Raw genomic sequence first — 18,175 nt, 5'->3', positions numbered from 1 at the left:
CTTTTTTTCTAAGAGTCCATGCCTGCAGGCTGGGAGTAAAAGTCTTTACTTAAGACTCATCTCTTCAGTGAGTCCTATGATTGAGTGTAGGGCCCCTCAAGCGCATTTCTCTTAGGTCCCCCAAAAGGCTCGATCCGTCCCTGATGGAGGATATGTAGAGCAGGAAAGGGGAGATAGTAGGTGGAAGGACAGACAGAGAGAAAGAGGAAGGAGGAGACTGCAGAGGACATAAGCGAGAATGGGGAGGGTGAGATAGAATGATAGGAGGAGTTGTATAGCAGTCTTAGTCTAGCAGCTCACTATATGCTGATGAAGTTCAAGAGAAGGACTTACTCTATTGTTCTCTCCCAACAAAAATCTTGGTGCGAGCCTAGTGAAGACCTATCAGTCTATAGGAGGCTTGATATTATCTATACATTTAAGGTAAGCCAACTGATTACCCTGCATTTCTCTTTCTGTATACTGTTTTGATTCTTTCCCCTCTCCTATCTCTCTCTTCTTGCTTACACAGTTTTTTGGGTGACGTATTTGCAGCTGTGTCTCTAGTCCTTCACAATCTCCCTCTCTTTCTCTCACTCTCAGGGTTAGAAAAGCTCACATGTGTATCTAGCAGCTCGGACCCTTCCAGGAAGGAAATGTAGTCAGCAGTGGAGGTCTGAGAGAGAGGGGGATACAGAACTTTGAGAATGCAGCCAGGGAAAGACTCCTGGAAAGACTCTAGAATGTGTGGAATGCCGCCAGCCCCTCTCAGGACACAATATGTGAAGGAGGGGGTTAAGATGATATCAACTCACCTGGCTGCAGGACACACTGAGGTGTAGTTAGTCTAATTCTATTGCACTTGGTCAGAGAATGGCTGAGACTGACACTAAGTGAGTAAGGTTTCCCAGCAGCAGAGCTAACGTTGGTGCCAAGGTAAACAAGCTCGCCAGACTAGCTAGAAAGCAATTACTCTCAACATTCAGCCTTGGGTTCATCTCCAGTGGCATGTTTGATGTGCGTTTTTTTAGCTCTGCGTGCCAGGCCTGCACACGGCCGGTGAGTGAGTCTGGTGTCAAGGTAAATGCAGTGGTGTTACAGTAGGTTAGCTATATGTTTATGGGTTCTCTTGTTTGCTTCACACTCTTTAGTGGGAGAAACCAGATGAAATAGTTAGCTGGGACTGTATGTGGCTGTGTGTACTTTTCCTTAGGCAGTAGGCACAGATCTATGATCAGTTTACCCTCCCCAATTCCTGACCTGAACCATTAGAGGTGAAAACACAAAAATGACCTTATTGACTATTGTGCCCCGGTGGGTGTTTACTGATAAGGTTTACGCTTCCCAGAGTTGGTGCCAAATGATGTTGGATCCTACACTGGGGATGTTGGCATGGGACAGGACACTGACATTGGTCCGTCGATCCTCACACCTAATGTTAAGTATCTTTCTCAGGAAGTGTTGTTGCTGTAACACCAGTTTTAAAGGGGCCTTCTGTATGTCACCCACGTCTCTCAACCATAGAGATGGTTGGGATTATGACAGCCTTGTACACGTTTTACAGCCATGGAGATGGTTGGGATTATGACAGCCTTGTACACGTTTTACAGCCATAGAGATGGTTGGGATTATGACAGCCTTGTACACGTTTTACAGCCATAGAGATGGTTGGGATTATGACAGCCTTGTACACGTTTTACAGCCATAGAGATGGTTGGGATTATGACAGCCTTGTACATGTTTTACAGCCATAGAGATGGTTGGGATTATGACAGCCTTGTACACGTTTTACAGCCATAGAGATAGTTGGGATTATGACAGCCTTGTACATGTTTTACAGCCATAGAGATGGTTGGGATTATGACAGCCTTGTACACGTTTTACAGCCATAGAGATAGTTGGGATTATGACAGCCTTGTACATGTTTTACAGGTATAGAGATGGTTGGGATTATGACAGCCTTGTACACGTTTTACAGCCATAGAGATAGTTGGGATTATGACAGCCTTGTACACGTTTTACAGCCATAGAGATGGTTGGGATTATGACAGCCTTGTACACGTTTTACAGCCATAGAGATAGTTGGGATTATGACAGCCTTGTACACGTTTTACAGCCATAGAGATGGTTGGGATTATGACAGCCTTGTACACGTTTTACAGCCATAGAGATAGATGGGATTATGACAGCCTTGTACACGTTTTACAGCCATAGAGATGGTTGGGATTATGACAGCCTTGTACACGTTTTACAGCCATAGAGATGGTTGGGATTATGACAGCCTTGTACACGTTTTACAGCCATAGAGATGGTTGGGATTATGACAGCCTTGTACACGTTTTACAGCCATAGAGATGGTTGGGATTATGACAGCCTTGTACACGTTTTACAGCCATGGAGATGGTTGGGATTATGACAGCCTTATACTCATCCTGAGATTGTGGTTTTTGAATACCCATTCGTTTTCCAAAGGCTGTGCTTGCGCAGCCTATTGTGTGCTGTATTTCTTCCTTAATGGTGACTCATTAGGCGAGATGGCTGCTGAGGTAGGCAAAGTGTTCCACGTTGTCAAGTGGTTCACATTCATCATAGGTCACTGTTGGATTGATGGTTGGTTTTATTTATGTTCAGGCTCTTGTATGTTTCAGAGAAGCTTTTGAGAGCAGTTTGGAGGTCTGCTTTGGAGTGTGTAACAATGGCACAGTCTTCACCATATTGGAGGTCTTTGACTTTGGTAGTTCTCACAATGGTTTTTGCGCGAAGGCCGCAAAGATTGAAAAGGTTTCCTTTATTTATTGCACAGTGAATCCTTATGATGAGCAGTCTTGTGTGAGGGTTTGGAGTGCTGCAAGGAATAGGGAGAAGTTGGTGCCAGCACACATGCTTTATAAAATGTATTTCACAAGGACCAACCAATATTTCCGTAAATGTGCCATGTGTATAGCTGTTTCATCAGTAGTAACTGAGTGACATCACATACAGTGTGAATGGCAACACAGAGGTGTCAGCGCTACTTTCAGAACATGACTATATCCTGTCATTAACACTATCTATCTACAGTATCTGTTTGATATTGGAGTGGAGCGTGACTAACATGGTGACAAGAGGTTGTTAATATCTGGGAAAGGCCATGATGTAATTGTAATCTACCATCACTCACTCCCACCTGGGAAAGGAGTTTGATCATACACTCTCTAATCAGAAACAAACAGGTGTGTCATGAATCATGATTAAGTGATAATGCCCGAGAAGCCTGTGTTTGGAGGATATATTGGCACGGGTGTTGTTTCTTCTCGGGCCGGCAAACCTTGCCATTATATTCTCCAAACACCGGTATCGAGGGCATTATCTATTGTATACAACGAGTTACCAACATATTAAAATAATGATTGACATATTTTCATTAAAAACGTTATTTTGGGTCTAAGGCACTGTATCGCAGTGTTGTGGCGTCACTACAGCCTGGGATTGAACCCAGGCTGTGTCACAACAGGCCATGACCGGGAGTCCCATAGGGCAGCACACAATTGGCCCAACGTCACCCGGGTTAGGGGAGGGTTTAGCTCATCGTGCTCTAGCGACACCTTTTGGGCAGGCCGGGCGCCTGCAGGCTGACATCGGTTGTCAAGTTGAACACATTGGTGCAGCTCGCTTCTGGGTTATGTGGGCGGGTGTTAAGAAGCGCGGCTTGGCTGGTCATGTTTCGGAGGACGCCTCTCCCGTTCCCGTTGTGGAGTTGCAGCGATGAGAAGATCGTAATCGCAAAATTGGGGAGAAAAAGGAGGTAAAAAGTTATTTTGATGAATTTATTCATACTATTTCATCCTTCCACAAGATCTAGGGTTGCTACCCAAGCCGGCTGGTCGGTCGTTCATTCCTTCTATCGGTTCGCTTGCCAGAGACGCGACCCAGTCCTTCAGTCTTTTTGTTCCGTATCTATGGACACGACCCAGTCGTCCATTCTAAATGTTCCCTTGCCATACTGGCTGGCAACGTTCTTATCCCTTGCTTGCTAGCTAGCCAACTACAGCTAACTTACAGTCACATCAAAAAGTCAGAATAACAGCAACGTAGCTGCATTTGCGTTAGTTTAAGCTGTTTTCTAGTGACATTTATTTGGATACATCCATAACAATGAGCTAATGATGCACAATTTTGCCTGGAATAGAAAATGTGCTCTCTTGTCTGGACACTGTTGTTCAGAGGAACAAGCCAACAACACAACTAACACAATCACTTCAAACTGAATATGGAAAGACAGCAAAATATCTACACGCTTTACCTGTCTGTCTAAAAGAAATGTGAGTTTATAAATTGCCTGGCTGGGCTGATGAGACAGTGGATTGCGCAGTCAGGTGGAACAGAGCACATAGGCATTTTAAGGTCATAGATTTAGCCAATGTTAACTTGCGGAATAGACACCGGCTGGAATATGCTTTTAACCAATCAACTTTCACATTAGATCCAGACTTTGTATAAGAGCTTATACACTGTAACTCTCTCCATACTGTACATCCACTCTCTCCCCCTTTCTCTCCCCTCTCTCTCTAGCTCTGATTTGCACACATCACAACACACTTTAAAGTAATTATGACTAACTCTAAGTTGACATACAAATCATCAAATCAAATTGTATTTGTCAGATGCGCCGAATACAACAGGTGTAGACCTAACCGTGAAATGCTTACTTACAAGCCCTTAACCAACAATGCAGTTAAGAAAATAATATTTACTAAATAAAGTAACACAATAAAATAACAATAACAAGGCTATATACAGGGGGTACCTGTACTGAGTCAATGTGCAGAGGTACAGGCTAGTCAAGGTAATTGCGGTAGTATGTACATGTAGCAGCAGTGAAAAATAATCTATGCAAATAGTCCAGATAATTGGTTAATTGTTCAGCAGTGGCTTGGGGGTAGAAGCTGTTAAGGAGCCTTTTGAACCTAGACTTGGCGCTCCGGTAACGCTTGCTGTGCGGTAGCAGAGAGAATAGTCTATGACTTGGGTGGCTGGAGTCTTTGACCATTTTTTGGGCCTTCCTCTGACACACTTCCCTCATTGTGCATTGTGTGATCCACTGTGGAAAAACCTGAACAAGAGGAAAACCTATGTGAGAGTGTTGTTCATTGACTACAGCTCTGCTTTCAACACCATAGTGCCCTCCAGGCTCATCACTAAGCTTAGGGCTCTGGGTCTGAACCCGTCCCTGTACAACTGGGTCCCAGACTTCCTGATCGGCTGACCCAAGGTGGTGAGGGTAGGCTACAACACCTCCGCCACACTGATCCTCAACAGGGGGTAGAGCTCTGCTACCCGACCCGAGCCCGACGAGCCGTTAGTAAATACCCATTAGGATGCCGTTGGTAAATACCCATTAGGTTGCTGGGGGTTTATACACGGAGTGTGCGACTTTCTTTGTTTTGGTAGTCACTAAATTGATCAGGAACATTTTGAAGCTGAGCCATTTGCTCTGCTGCACGGCACGGTCATATCTGACTGAGATTATAACACGGTGTCATATCTGACTGAGATTATAACACGGTGTCATATCTGAATGAGATTATAACACGGTGTCATATCTGACTGCGATTATAACACGGTGTCATATCTGACTGAGATTATAACACGGTGTCATATCTGAATGAGATTATAACACGGTGTCATATCTGACTGAGATTATAACACGGTGTCATATCTGAATGAGATTATAACACGGTGTCATATCTGACTGCGATTATAACACGGTGTCATATCTGACTGAGATTATAACACGGTGTCATATCTGAATGAGATTATAACACGGTGTCATATCTGACTGCGATTATAACACGGTGTCATATCTGACTGAGATTATAACACGGTGTCATAGCTGAATGAGATTATAACACGGTGTCATATCTGACTGAGATTATAACACGGTGTCATATCTGACTGAGATTATAACACGGTGTCATATCTGACTGAGATTATAACACGGTGTCATATCTGAATGAGATTATAACACGGTGTCATATCTGACTGAGATTATAACACGGTGTCATATCTGACTGAGATTATAACACGGTGTCATATCTGAATGAGATTATAACACGGTGTCATATCTGACTGAGATTATAACACGGTGTCATATCTGACTGAGATTATAACACGGTGTCATATCTGAATGAGATTATAACACGGTGTCATATCTGACTGAGATTATAACACGGTGTCATATCTGAATGAGATTATAACACGGTGTCATATCTGACTGAGATTATAACACGGTGTCATATCTGACTGAGATTATAACACGGTGTCATATCTGAATGAGATTATAACACGGTGTCATATCTGACTGAGATTATAACACGGTGTCATATCTGACTGAGATTATAACACGGTGTCATATCTGAATGAGATTATAACACGGTGTCATATCTGACTGAGATTATAACACGGTGTCATATCTGAATGAGATTATAACACGGTGTCATATCTGACTGAGATTATAACACGGTGTCATATCTGAATGAGATTATAACACGGTGTCATATCTGACTGAGATTATAACACGGTGTCATATCTGACTGAGATTATAACACGGTGTCATATCTGACTGAGATTATAACACGGTGTCATATCTTACTGAGATTATAACACGGTGTCATATCTGAATGAGATTATAACACAGTGTCATATTGACTGAGATTATAACACGGTGTCATATATGACTGAGATTATAACACGGTGTCATATCTGACTGAGATTATAACACGGTGTCATATCTGACTGAGATTATAACACGGTGTCAGAAGTGCTTCAACCTCATAAAACAGGAGACATTATTTCACAGAAAGCACTAATAATGTTCCTTGAGTTTTGTCAGAGTTTATAGTGACGAAGTAGCTAACAGCTAACTGCTCTTTCATTTCTCTTCATTGAGCAGAGCAGCCCAAGCAGAGCAGTTGCTATGGATACTCACAGACTCAAAGCTGCCATGAGCAGAGTGCATGCAGAGCGAGATGTGCGCAGGGAGTAAATGACAGACAGAGAGGAGCAGCTAATGGATTTACTAACGCAGGAAGTTATTTCTTATTTGGGGTTTCGGGCAGTGCTGGGCCGGGCCTTAAATCTGTCAGAAGCAATCGGGCCTGGGTAGGGTAGGGTAGGGCCTGATCTTCGCGGGCATGTGTTGGGCTTGGGTTTAAAATTAATTCCCGTGCAGGGCTCTAACACGGGGGCCCCCAAGGGGTGTGTGCTCAGCCCCCTCCTGTACTCCATGTTCACCTATGACTGCTTGGCTATGTATGACTTGAACTCATTCATCAAGTTAGCTGACGACACGACAGTAGTAGGCCTGTTTACCAACAAGGATGACATAGCCTAGAGGGAGGAGGTGAGGGCCCTGGCGGAGTGGTGCCAGAAAAATAATCTCTCCCTCAACTTAAAAAAAACTAAGGAGCTTATCGTAGACTACATGAGACAGAAGAAGGAGCAAGCCCCCATCCACATCGACGGGGCTGCAGCGGAGAGGGTCAAAAGCTTCAAGTTCCTTGGCGTGCACATCACTGAGGACCTGAAATGGTCCCTCCACACCAACACCGTGATGAAGAAGGCACAACAGCGTCTTTACAACATCAGGCGGGTGAAGAAATACGGCATGGCCCCTAAGACCCTCACTAACTTCTACAGATGCACCATTGAGAACATCCTGTCTAGCAACTGCACCACCCTCAACCGAATGGCTCTACAGAGGGTGGTGCGGTCAGCCCAACGCATCACCAGGGGAACGCTGCCTGCCATCCAGGACATTTACAGCACTCGGTGTCAAAAGAGGGCCAGGAAGATCATCAAGGACCTCAGCCACCTGAGCCACGGTTTATTCACTCACCTACCATCCAGCAGACAGAGACGGTACAGGTGCATCAAAGCGGGGACCGAGAGACTGAAAAACAGCTTCTACCTCCAGCCATCACCCCATCTCCAGTAGTAAGACAGACTCACTCACACGAAACACATACACACACAGACACGCTGTTGTTCCATGTATATAGAGACATTAAACACGGGACACTTCCTGTTTCTTTTATACTGTTTCTCACACTGTGTATTCATATACTGGATTCTTGACATCACTCATTGTAAGATATCTACTGCGATCTACTTTTTACTATATATTTTTGTTGTGTATACTGTTGGATTCTGTGGTAAACTTTGAACATTGTTATACTCAGAGTATAGGAACATTAGTTACAAAAGAGACATGAGGGGTGCCATAATGAGGGGCTGAGTGCAGGGAAAACAATTGCATGTGACAGTACTGATAAGGGGAGAAACCATTGAAGGCTCACATCACTTAGTTTCCTGCTTAGCAGGAAGGATGCAATGTTTAGAGATAAGGAGGAGACTCCACCCAAAGTGGGGTATGAATATCACCACGGGGGAAGCCATGTCTGTGTCTGAATTACAGCTGTAACGACCCTTTGGGAAGAAATAAACTTGGTTAAGCTTCTCTAATGTCCGTGAGTTATTTACTCTGAAAAATTAGAACCTAACAATACGCATAGATTGCATTTGTATTACTGATACAGTGTTATTTGGGTTGTAATTGGGTTAGTTCCTGTAATTAGCTGTAAGACCTTGTGTGAGTGTGTCTGTCAAACTACAACACGTTGTAATGATCAGACTTTGTAAATAGATGCACTATAATGATAACATACCGGTATAGGCTAGTACTATTTTGTGTCATTGTGTCACGACTACTGCCGAGGGTGGTTCCTTTCCCTGTTCGGGTGGCGCTCGGAGGTCGTCGTCACTGGCCTACTAGCTGCCATCGATCCCCTTTTCGTTTTTCTGTTAGTTATGTCTTTATTAGTTGCACCTGTGTTCATTTAGGTAATTAGTGGTATACCTAGCGACCGTGAGGCCGACTCCCTCGGGGGAGGAAAGTGTGAGCCTCCTCATCTCCAGCCTGACGGGTCGAGCATTGGAGTGGGCCAACGCTGTTTGGAATGGACCAGACTCATTGAGGAATAACTACCATGAGTTTACCTGCCGTTTCAGGGCCGTATTCGATCAACCCCCAGAAGGACAAGCGGCGGGTGAACAACTGTTTCACCTTAGACAGGAGATGAGGAGCGCACAAGACTTTGCCCTAGAGTTCCGGACCTTGGCTGCTGGGGCTGGGTGGAACGACAGGGCCCTAATGGACCACTACAGGTGTAGTCTCCGGGAGGACGTCCGCAGGGAGCTAGCGTGTCGGGATACTACACTCTCCCTAGATGAACTAATCGACATGTCTATACGACTGGACAATCTGCTGGCTGCCCGCGGGCATTCAGAAAGGGTCCTGTCAATTCCATCTCCTAGCCTGCCTGCACCCATTCCTATGGAGCTAGGGGGAACCGCGTCAAGGGGAACCAATTGTAGTCGACGAGGACACACGGCCGACCGGTGCTGGGGGGGGGTCCCTCTGGGAGTTGAGAAGGCAGGCAGAACACTCCTCATTCATCCCAGGTGAGTCAGCACCACACTCACCCAGAATCCTCTGTTGGTCACGTTTGTCTTCATTTTTTTTCTTGATTTTGCTCCCTTTTCCCAGCATAAGGCGCTAGTCGATTCAGGCGCAGCTGGGAACTTTATGGATAGCGGACTCGCCCTTAAGTTGGGAATTCCGCTGGTACCGTTAGATTCCCCTTTCCCCGTGCACTCCTTAGATAGCCGACCATTAGGGTCAGGACTGGTCAGGGAGGCCACGGTGCCACTGGACATGGTAACGCAGGGGAATCATAAGGAACTAATTTGTTTCTTTCTTATCGATTCACCTGCGTTTCCAGTGGTGCTGGGGGTGCCCTGGCTAGCCAGTCACAATCCCAAGATTTTGTGGAAACAGGGGATTATCCAGGGATGGTCAGAGGAGTGTTCAGGTAGGTGTCTGGGTGTTTCCATCGGTGCCACGTCGGTGGAGAGTCCAGACCAGGTTTCCACTGTGCGCATTCCCCCTGGGTATGCAGATTTGGCTCTCGCCTTCTGTAAGAAGAAGGCGACTAAATTACCACCTCATCGACAGGGGGATTGTGCGATAGACCTCCAGAGTAACGCTGCGCTTCCCAAGAGTCACGTGTACCCATTGTCCCAGGAGGAGACGTTGGCTATGGAGACATATGTCACGGAATCTCTGGGGCAGGGGTACATTCGGCCCTCCATCTCACCCGTCTCCTCGAGTTTCTTTTTCGTGAAGAAAAAGGGGGGAGGTTTGTGTCCGTGCATTGATTATAGAGGTCTCAATTCCATTACAGTGGGGTTCAGTTACCCGCTACCTCTCATTGCTACGGCGGTGGAATCATTTCACGGAGCGCGGTTTTTCACGAAACTGGATCTCAGGAGCGCGTATAATCTGGTGCGTATTCGGAAGGGAGACGAGTGGAAAACCGCATTTAGTACCACATCGGGCCACTATGAGTACCTCATCATGCCATATGGGTTGAAGAATGCTCCAGCCGTCTTTCAATCTTTTGTCGATGAGATTCTCAGGGACCTGCACAGGCAGGGAGTGATTGTGTATATCGACGATATCTTGATTTACTCCTCCACACGCGCTGAGCATGTGTCTCTAGTGCGCAAGGTGCTTGGTAGACTGCTGGAGCATGACCTATACGTCAAGGCTGAGAAGTGTGAGTTCTTCAAAAAAGCCGTCTCCTTCCTGGGTTATCGCATTTCCACGATGGTGATGGAGTGTGACCGCGTTAATGCCGTGCGTAATTGGCCGACTCCAACCACGGTGAAGGAAGTGCAGCGGTTTTTGGGTTTTGCCAATTACTACCGGAGGTTTATCCGGGGTTTTGGCCAGGTGGCGGCTCCCATTACCTCACTATTGAAGGGGGGACCGGTGCGTTTACAGTGGTCAACAGAGGTGGACAGAGCCTTCAAGCAGTTGAAGGCGCTGTTCACTGATGCGCCGTGTTGGCGCACCCGGACCCCTCTTTGCCGTTCATAGTGGAGGTGGACGCATCCGAGGCTGGGGTGGGTGCCGTTCTATCACAGCGCTCGGGTGCGCCACCGAAACTCCGCCCCTGTGCTTTCTTCTCTAGGAAGCTCAGTCCGGCGGAGCGGAACTATGATGTGGGGGACCGTGAGTTGTTAGCTGTGGTCAAGGCTCTGACTGTGTGGAGACACATTTGGACTGACCACCGGAACCTGGAGTGTATCCGGGGAGCCCAGAGACTGAATCTGCGTCAGGCACGGTGGGCCATGTTTTTCACCCGATTTCAGTTCAGGATTTCATATAGACCAGGCTCCATGAACACCAAGGCTGACGCGCTGTCCCACCTCTATGACACTGAGGATAGACCCATCGATCCTACTCCCATCCTTCCAGCTTCTAAGCTGGTAGCACCAGTGGTATGGGAGGTGGACGCGGACATTGAGCGGGCGTTACAGATGGAGCCTGCGCCTTCTAATTGTCCTACAGGTCGTAAGTACGTTCCGCTTGGTGTCCGTGATAAATTGATTCGATGGGCTCATACGCTACCCTCGTCTGGTCATCCTGGGGTGGCGAGGACAGTGCAAGGCCTTAGGGGGAGGTACTGGTGGCCCACCTTGGCTAAGGACGTGAGGTTTTATGTCTCTTCCTGTTCGGTATGCGCCCAGAGCAAGGCTCCTAGGCACCTTCCTAGAGGGAAGTTACAACCCCTCCCCGTTCCACAAAGGCCGTGGTCTCACCTGTCGGTGGACTTTCTTACCCCGTCTCAGGGGTATACCACGGTTCTGGTAGTTGTGGATCGGTTTTCTAAGTCCTGCCGTCTCCTCTCGTTGCCCGGTCTCCCTACGGCCCTACAGACTGCGGAGGCTCTATTCACCCATGTCTTCCGGCATTACGGGGTGCCGGAGGACATCGTCTCTGATCGGGGTCCCCAGTTCACATCCCATGTATGGAGGGCGTTTATGGAGCGTCTGGGGGTCTCGGTCAGCTTGACCTCCGGTTATCACCCTGAGAGCAATGGGCAGGTGGAGAGAGTGAACCAGGAGGTGGGTAGGTTTCTGCGGTTGTACTGCCAGGACCGGCCAGGTGAGTGGTCGAGGTACTTACCATGGGCTGAGTTGGTGCAAAACTCACTCTGCCACTCATCCACTAACATATCGCCTTTCCAGTGCGTGTTAGGCTACCAGCCGGTCCTGGCACCATGGCATCAGAGTCAGACCGAGGCTCCTGTGGTGGAGGATTGGGTGCAGCGCTCCAAGGACACCTGGAGGGCTGTCGAGGAATCCCTGAAGCAAGCCGGAAGACGGCAGACGAGGAGCACTGACCGCCACCGCAGTGAGGCCCCCATATTTGCACCGGGAGACAGGGTCTGGCTCTCAACCCGAAACCTGCCCCTCCGCTTGCCCTGCCGGAAGCTGGGTCCGCAGCGTGTAGGGCCCTTCAAAGTCCTGAGGAGAATAAACGAGGTGTGTTATAGATTAAAACTTCCTTCTTATTTTTGTATTAACCCCTCGTTTCATGTGTCTCTCCTCAGGCCGGTGGTAGCTGGTCCCCTTCAAGAAGGTGAGGTGCCGGAGGTCCCTCCACCCCCTCTAGACATCGAGGGGTCCCCGGCGTATACAGTACGCATCATTCTGGACTCAAGACGCCGGGTGGGGGGCCTGCAGTACCTCGTGGACTGGGAGGGGTACGGTCCGGAGGAGAGGTGCTGGGTGCCGGTGGGGGACATACTGGATCCATCACTGTTAGAGGATTTCCATCGCCTCCCTCCGGATCGCCCTGCGCCTCTTCCTCCGGGTCGACCCTGAGGCCGGTGTTGGCGCGCTGCGGGAGCCGCGCGTCGGGGGGGGTACTGTCACGACTACTGCCGAGGGTGGTTCCTCTCCCTGTTCGGGTGGTGCTCGGCGGTCGTCGTCACCGGCCTACTAGCTGCCATCGATCCTCTTTCGTTTTTCTGTTAGTTATGTCTTTATTAGTTGCACCTGTGTTCATTTAGGTAATTAGTGGTGTTATTTAAGCCCGCCTCTCCACCTGTTCTGTGTGCGGGCTTGTTACGTGTTTTCACTGTGTTTGTGTAGTGTATTGTGTTGTTGGACTTTGGGTTTTTGTTACGCCCTGTTGTTTTGGGCATATTTGTCTTTTGCGGTACTTATTAAATATACACTGCTCAAAAAAATAAAGGGAACACTTAAACAACACAATGTAACTCCAAGTCAATCACACTTCTGTGAAATCAAACTGTCCACTTAGGAAGCAACACTGATTGACAATAAATTTCACATGCTGTTGTGCAAATGGAATAGACAACAAATGGAAATTATAGGCAATTAGCAAGACACCCCCAATAAAGGAGTGGTTCTACAGGTGGGGACCACAGACCACTTCTCAGTTCCTATGCTTCCTGGCTGATGTTTTGGTCACTTTTGAATGCTGGCGGTGCTTTCACTCTAGTGGTAGAATGAGACGGAGTCTACAACCCACACAAGTGGCTCAGGTAGTGCAGCTCCTCCAGGATGGCACATCAATGCAAGCTGTGGCAAGAAGGTTTGCTGTGTCTGTCAGCGTAGTGTCCAGAGCATGGAGGCGCTACCAGGAGACAGGCCAGTACATCAGGAGACGTGGAGGAGGCCGTAGGAGGGCAGCAACCCAGCAGCAGGACCGCTACCTCCGCCTTTGTGCAAGGAGGAGCAGGAGAAGCACTGCCAGAGCCCTGCAAAATGACCTCCGGCAGGCCACAAATGTGCATGTGTCTGCTCAAACGGTCAGAAACAGACTCCATGAGGGTGGTATGAGGGCCCGACGTCCACAGGTGGGGGTTGTGCTTACAGCCCAACACCGTGCAGGACATTTGGCATTTGCCAGAGAACACCAAAATTGGCTAATTCGCCACTGGCGCCCTGTGCTCTTCACAGATGAAAGCAGGTTCACACTGAGCACGTGACAGATGTGACAGAGTCTGGAGACGCCGTGGAGAACGTTCTGCTTCCTGCAACATCCTCCAGCATGACTGGTTTGGCGGTGGGTCAGTCATGGTGTGGGGTGGCATTTCTTTGGGGGGCCGCACAGCCCTCCATGTGCTCGCCAGAGGTAGCCTGACTGCCATTAGGTACCGAGATGAGATCCTCAGACCCCTTGTGAGACCATATGCTGGTGCGGTTGGCCCTGGGTTCCTCCTAATGCAAGACAATGCTAGACCTCATGTGGCTGGAGTGTGTCAACAGTTCCTGCAAGAGGAAGGCATTGATGCTATGGACTGGCCCGCCCGTTCCCCAGACCTGAATCCAATTGAGCACATCTGGGACATCATGTCTCGCTCCATCCACCAACGCCACGTTGCACCACAGACTCTCCAGGAGTTGGCGGATGCTTTAGTCCAGGTCTGGAAGGAGATCCCTTAGGAGACCATTCACCACCTCATAAGGAGCATGCCCAGGTGTTGTAGGGAGGTCATACAGGCACGTGGAGGCCACACACACTACTGAGCCTCATTTTGACTTGTTTTAAGGACATTACATCAAAGTTGGATCAGCCTGTAGTGTGGTTTTCCACTTAAATTTTGAGTGTGACTCCAAATCCAGACCTCCATGGGTTGATAAATTGGATTTCCATTGATTATTTTTGTGTGATTTTGTTGTCAGCACATTCAACTATGTAAAGAAAAAAGTATTTAATAAGATTATGTCTTTCATTCAGATCTAGGATGTGTTGTTTAGTGTTCCCTTTATTTTTTTGAGCAGTATATATTGTACCTAACATTTTTCTACCTCCTGCGCCTTACTCCACACCCACGACGTCCAAGCGTTACACATTGTGGCAAAGAATGGACTTCATCAGCCATAGTGCTGCACACCTAGTAGTGGACCTCCATAGGCCACCATGCATCGTCTCCCGTGACACAGGCCAAGCATGGTCTCCCGTGACACAGGCCAAGCATGGTCTCCCGTGACACAGGCCAAGCATCGTCTCCCGTGACACAGGCCAAGCATGGTCTCCCGTGACACAGGCCAAGCATCGTCTCCCGTGACACAGGCCAAGCATGGTCTCCCGTGACACAGGCCAAGCATGGTCTCCCGTGACACAGGCCAAGCATCGTCTCCCGTGACACAGGCCAAGCATGGTCTCCCGTGACACAGGCCAAGCATGATCTCCCGTGACACAGGCCAAGCATCGTCTTCCGTGACAGAGGCCAAGCATCGTCTTCCGTGACACAGGCCAATATATCTTTGTAGTATTTTGTGTTTAAAAACTGTGTTGGGCTGAAATAACTGTGTTAATCGAATTTCATACCACACAGAACTCTTGTCGCAACTGCAAGGCATGATCAACAGCTTCACTTGTATTCCTGTAATCATTATCTGTCAATCAGGGGAGAAAACTATCTGATACCTTTGTAGATCAATTGAAATGTATTGAGTCAAACGTTACATGAACTGAGTTCTCACAGTCTGGTATGTCTCAGTATCTGACCCTTTATCTGACTAGGGGAAATGGCTGAGGGTAGTATTAACCACACATGCACCAAGTCTGACAACATATAATGACTGTTTGAGCAGCAATGAAAGGATTACACAACTAAATACAATGTCACAACTTCAACTGTAAAGGATATTTGTCAAAGATATTTACACAATTACACTCCCAGGTCACGTTATCGGGTACTATGTGATACTGACATATTTGACTAACATTGTGTATTATTGGATATTTTCCACCAGTCTATCTGTTCAGTGACAGGCAGTTAGTTTAGCAAGTCAAGTTTAAGAAGGAAGTTGCAGCAGACAAGCTGTAACCCTCTGGGTTTCCATTTAAACTTTACCACCACAGTAAATCATAACCTAGGCTAAACATTAGCATTCACATATAGCATGTTTAATAATAATATATGAATAATAATACATCATATAAAAACCTATGCATCTAAGAGAAGATAACCAATCATTAACATTCATTCTTGCTTAGTAGAACATATTTTTCTTTCTCTGAGGAAAAAACAGATTGTGATCCTGTGACTGTAATTCAATAAATAACCCCTCTACTCCTCTCTCGCTCTCTCTCTCTCTCTTCCTCCTTCAGATGGGCGACCAGGATGTTTATGACAGAATGTTTGGGTCCCAGACAGATGGAGAGATGGACGAGGAGAAAGATGGAGAAGGAGAAAGTGAAACGAGGGGGTTGGGGAAAGGCGCTCAGAGTTTCTGCCAGTTCTCGTCCTCTCTGCGTACTGTGGTTCGCATCAAACAGAAGTACCAGGCCATGAAGAAACGACGGCTGGAGTTGGCCGGGCTGGGGGGAGGAGGGCTAGTGGTAGGGGCTGGTCTCCACACTGGTGCCCCTGTTCGCAGCAGCCCCAAAATCTTCACCTTCGAGACCCCCTCCAGCTCTCCCTCTGCCTTATCGTCGCTCTTCCTAAAGATGAAGAAGAAGAAGTCGCGGCGGGTCATGTTCCCCAGTGGAGGGAGGCGCAAGGCCCCCGTCGTACAGGAACACAGCCGAGCAAAGATCTGCCTCTTCCTCCTCTGCACCATACTGTTCTTCCAGGTAATGAGTGAATGTGTGTGTCTGGTTCATCTTCGTCATCCTCTTTGTCTGTGTTTGTCTCATTCTGTAATTTCTATCCTCCCTCCCTCCTTCACTCCAGGTGTATAATGCCATAGAGAACCTTGACGACCATGTCCTGAAGTATGACCTGGGGGGATTAGAGAAGACTCTGTGTAGGGAGGTGTTTGGTCAGCAGGGGGCGATGGATGCTCTGTTAGCCCAGCTCAGAGACTACCTCTCTACCTACGTCCACAGTAAACCCCTGGTCCTCTCCTTACACGGACCCAGTGGCGTGGGGAAGAGCCACGTAGGGCGACTCCTGGCTGGCCACTTCCGCTCGGTGGTTGGCGAGCCCCTGGTTCTACAGTACTTTGTGTTGCACCACTGCCCCCTGGAGGACGACGCCTGGCGCTGCGCCCGAGCCCTGTCGATCTTAGTGTCGGAGACAGTGCTGAGAGCAGAGGAGGAGGAGAAAATTCCTCTATTCATCTTTGACGAAGCAGAGCACCTTTACCCAGAGCTTCTTGATGCATTGAGTGACTTGGTCCGCTCCAACCGCTCCAACGAATACCTGAACGCAGTCTACCTGTTCCTGAGCAACCAAGGACACACCCACATCACCATGCACCTGCTGTACAACTCCTCCAGTGACTCCATGATGACCGCGTCTGGACACCACCGCAAACTCGTCAAGGAGCTGAATCCGTTGTTGCGCAACACTCTGGTGAAGCTCCACCCACTGTGGGCAGAAGCTGAACTCTTACCAATGACCCTGCTGGAGAAAGGTCACGTGATGGAGTGCTTCCTGGATGAGATGACAAGGGAGGGGTTCTACCCGGACCGTACCAACGTTGAGAGGCTGGCGGGGGAGATAGAGTACTACCCTGTGGTAGGGGGCCACGTGTATGCCAGGACAGGTTGTAAACAGGTGGTTGCTAGGGTCAACCTGCTATGAGAGACTTAGAACCGCAGTGGAATGTGATTAAATGAGAGATGTCTCCTGAGAAAAGACAGTTCTGGTCCATAGCCTTTTGCTGTTTCTTATGATCCACCAAGAAAACATAACCAACGTTACTAGGCAGAACCCATCCTTGAAATGTTTTTTAAATTAAAAGGTGTATGTCTGAGAATGAGGATTATCTCCATGGTGACGGCTAATCATGTCCGATAATCATGTTTTTTCTACGTAACTTTCTGTAACTTAACCTCCTAAACAAGACCCTTGATTACTGGATGAATAGATAATTACCATTTTGGTATGAGGGAAAAGAGAGAGGATAGGTTTGGATAATATCCTAGCTTGCACATGTACAGAGCGAAGAGTCACAATCAGTTGTTGTTATGGTGAAACACCGCTGTGCCCTTCTCCCACGATGCTGTTAGTCAAAATACTGACGGTAATAGACAGACCCACTCCCGATAGAAGACGAGAGAAGTGATTGGACCAAATGAGTCTGGCTGTGGCAATGATAACAGCAGCTCAGGAAAATGTGATGCAGTATGATGTATTTTGTTAAAAAAATAATGTATTGATTAAACTATCATCCTTTCTAAATGATTAGTCTGTCTGGTAGACAGTCACCAAGGGTTTGGGACAGACTGCAGAAGCAGCTTTTTCTGTAACCCCCATAATTAGAAATTCAAAATACATATGGAAACTATTACAACTGAACCAAATACTGCAATTATCAC

At 47.7% G+C, this 18,175-nt stretch overlaps 1 protein-coding gene across 2 annotated transcripts; it reads left to right on the top strand.

The window, feature by feature from the left end:
* The first annotated feature begins 280 nt into the window (after nucleotides 1-280).
* Nucleotides 281-18,038, top strand: ci167 (Torsin family protein C9orf167 homolog). 2 transcript variants are annotated; one of them, XM_045692173.1, is made up of 4 exons: nucleotides 281-423; nucleotides 6,911-7,953; nucleotides 16,019-16,483; nucleotides 16,584-17,613. In XM_045692173.1, the coding sequence occupies exons 3-4, from the start codon at nucleotides 16,019-16,021 to the stop codon at nucleotides 17,436-17,438; spliced, it is 1,320 nt and encodes a 439-aa protein (XP_045548129.1). In that variant the 5' UTR covers nucleotides 281-423; nucleotides 6,911-7,953; the 3' UTR covers nucleotides 17,439-17,613.
* Nucleotides 18,039-18,175: the final 137 nt, after the last annotated feature.

This window comes from Salmo salar, chromosome ssa13 (assembly GCF_905237065.1).
Source record: "Salmo salar chromosome ssa13, Ssal_v3.1, whole genome shotgun sequence".
Taxonomy (NCBI): Eukaryota; Metazoa; Chordata; class Actinopteri; order Salmoniformes; family Salmonidae; genus Salmo; species Salmo salar.
Note: the sequence above shows the minus strand (reverse complement) of the source record. Positions and strands in the feature narration are given on the sequence as shown.

What these genes read in the sequence shown, in the direction of transcription:
- ci167 (XM_045692173.1), top strand. Translation starts at nt 16,019, where the DNA reads ATGGGCGACCAGGATGTTTATGACAGAATGTTTGGGTCCCAGACAGAT. An exon ending in GCACCATACTGTTCTTCCAG is followed by an intron (nt 16,484 to 16,583) that starts GTAATGAGTGAA and finishes CCTTCACTCCAG; the next exon opens with GTGTATAATGCCATAGAGAA.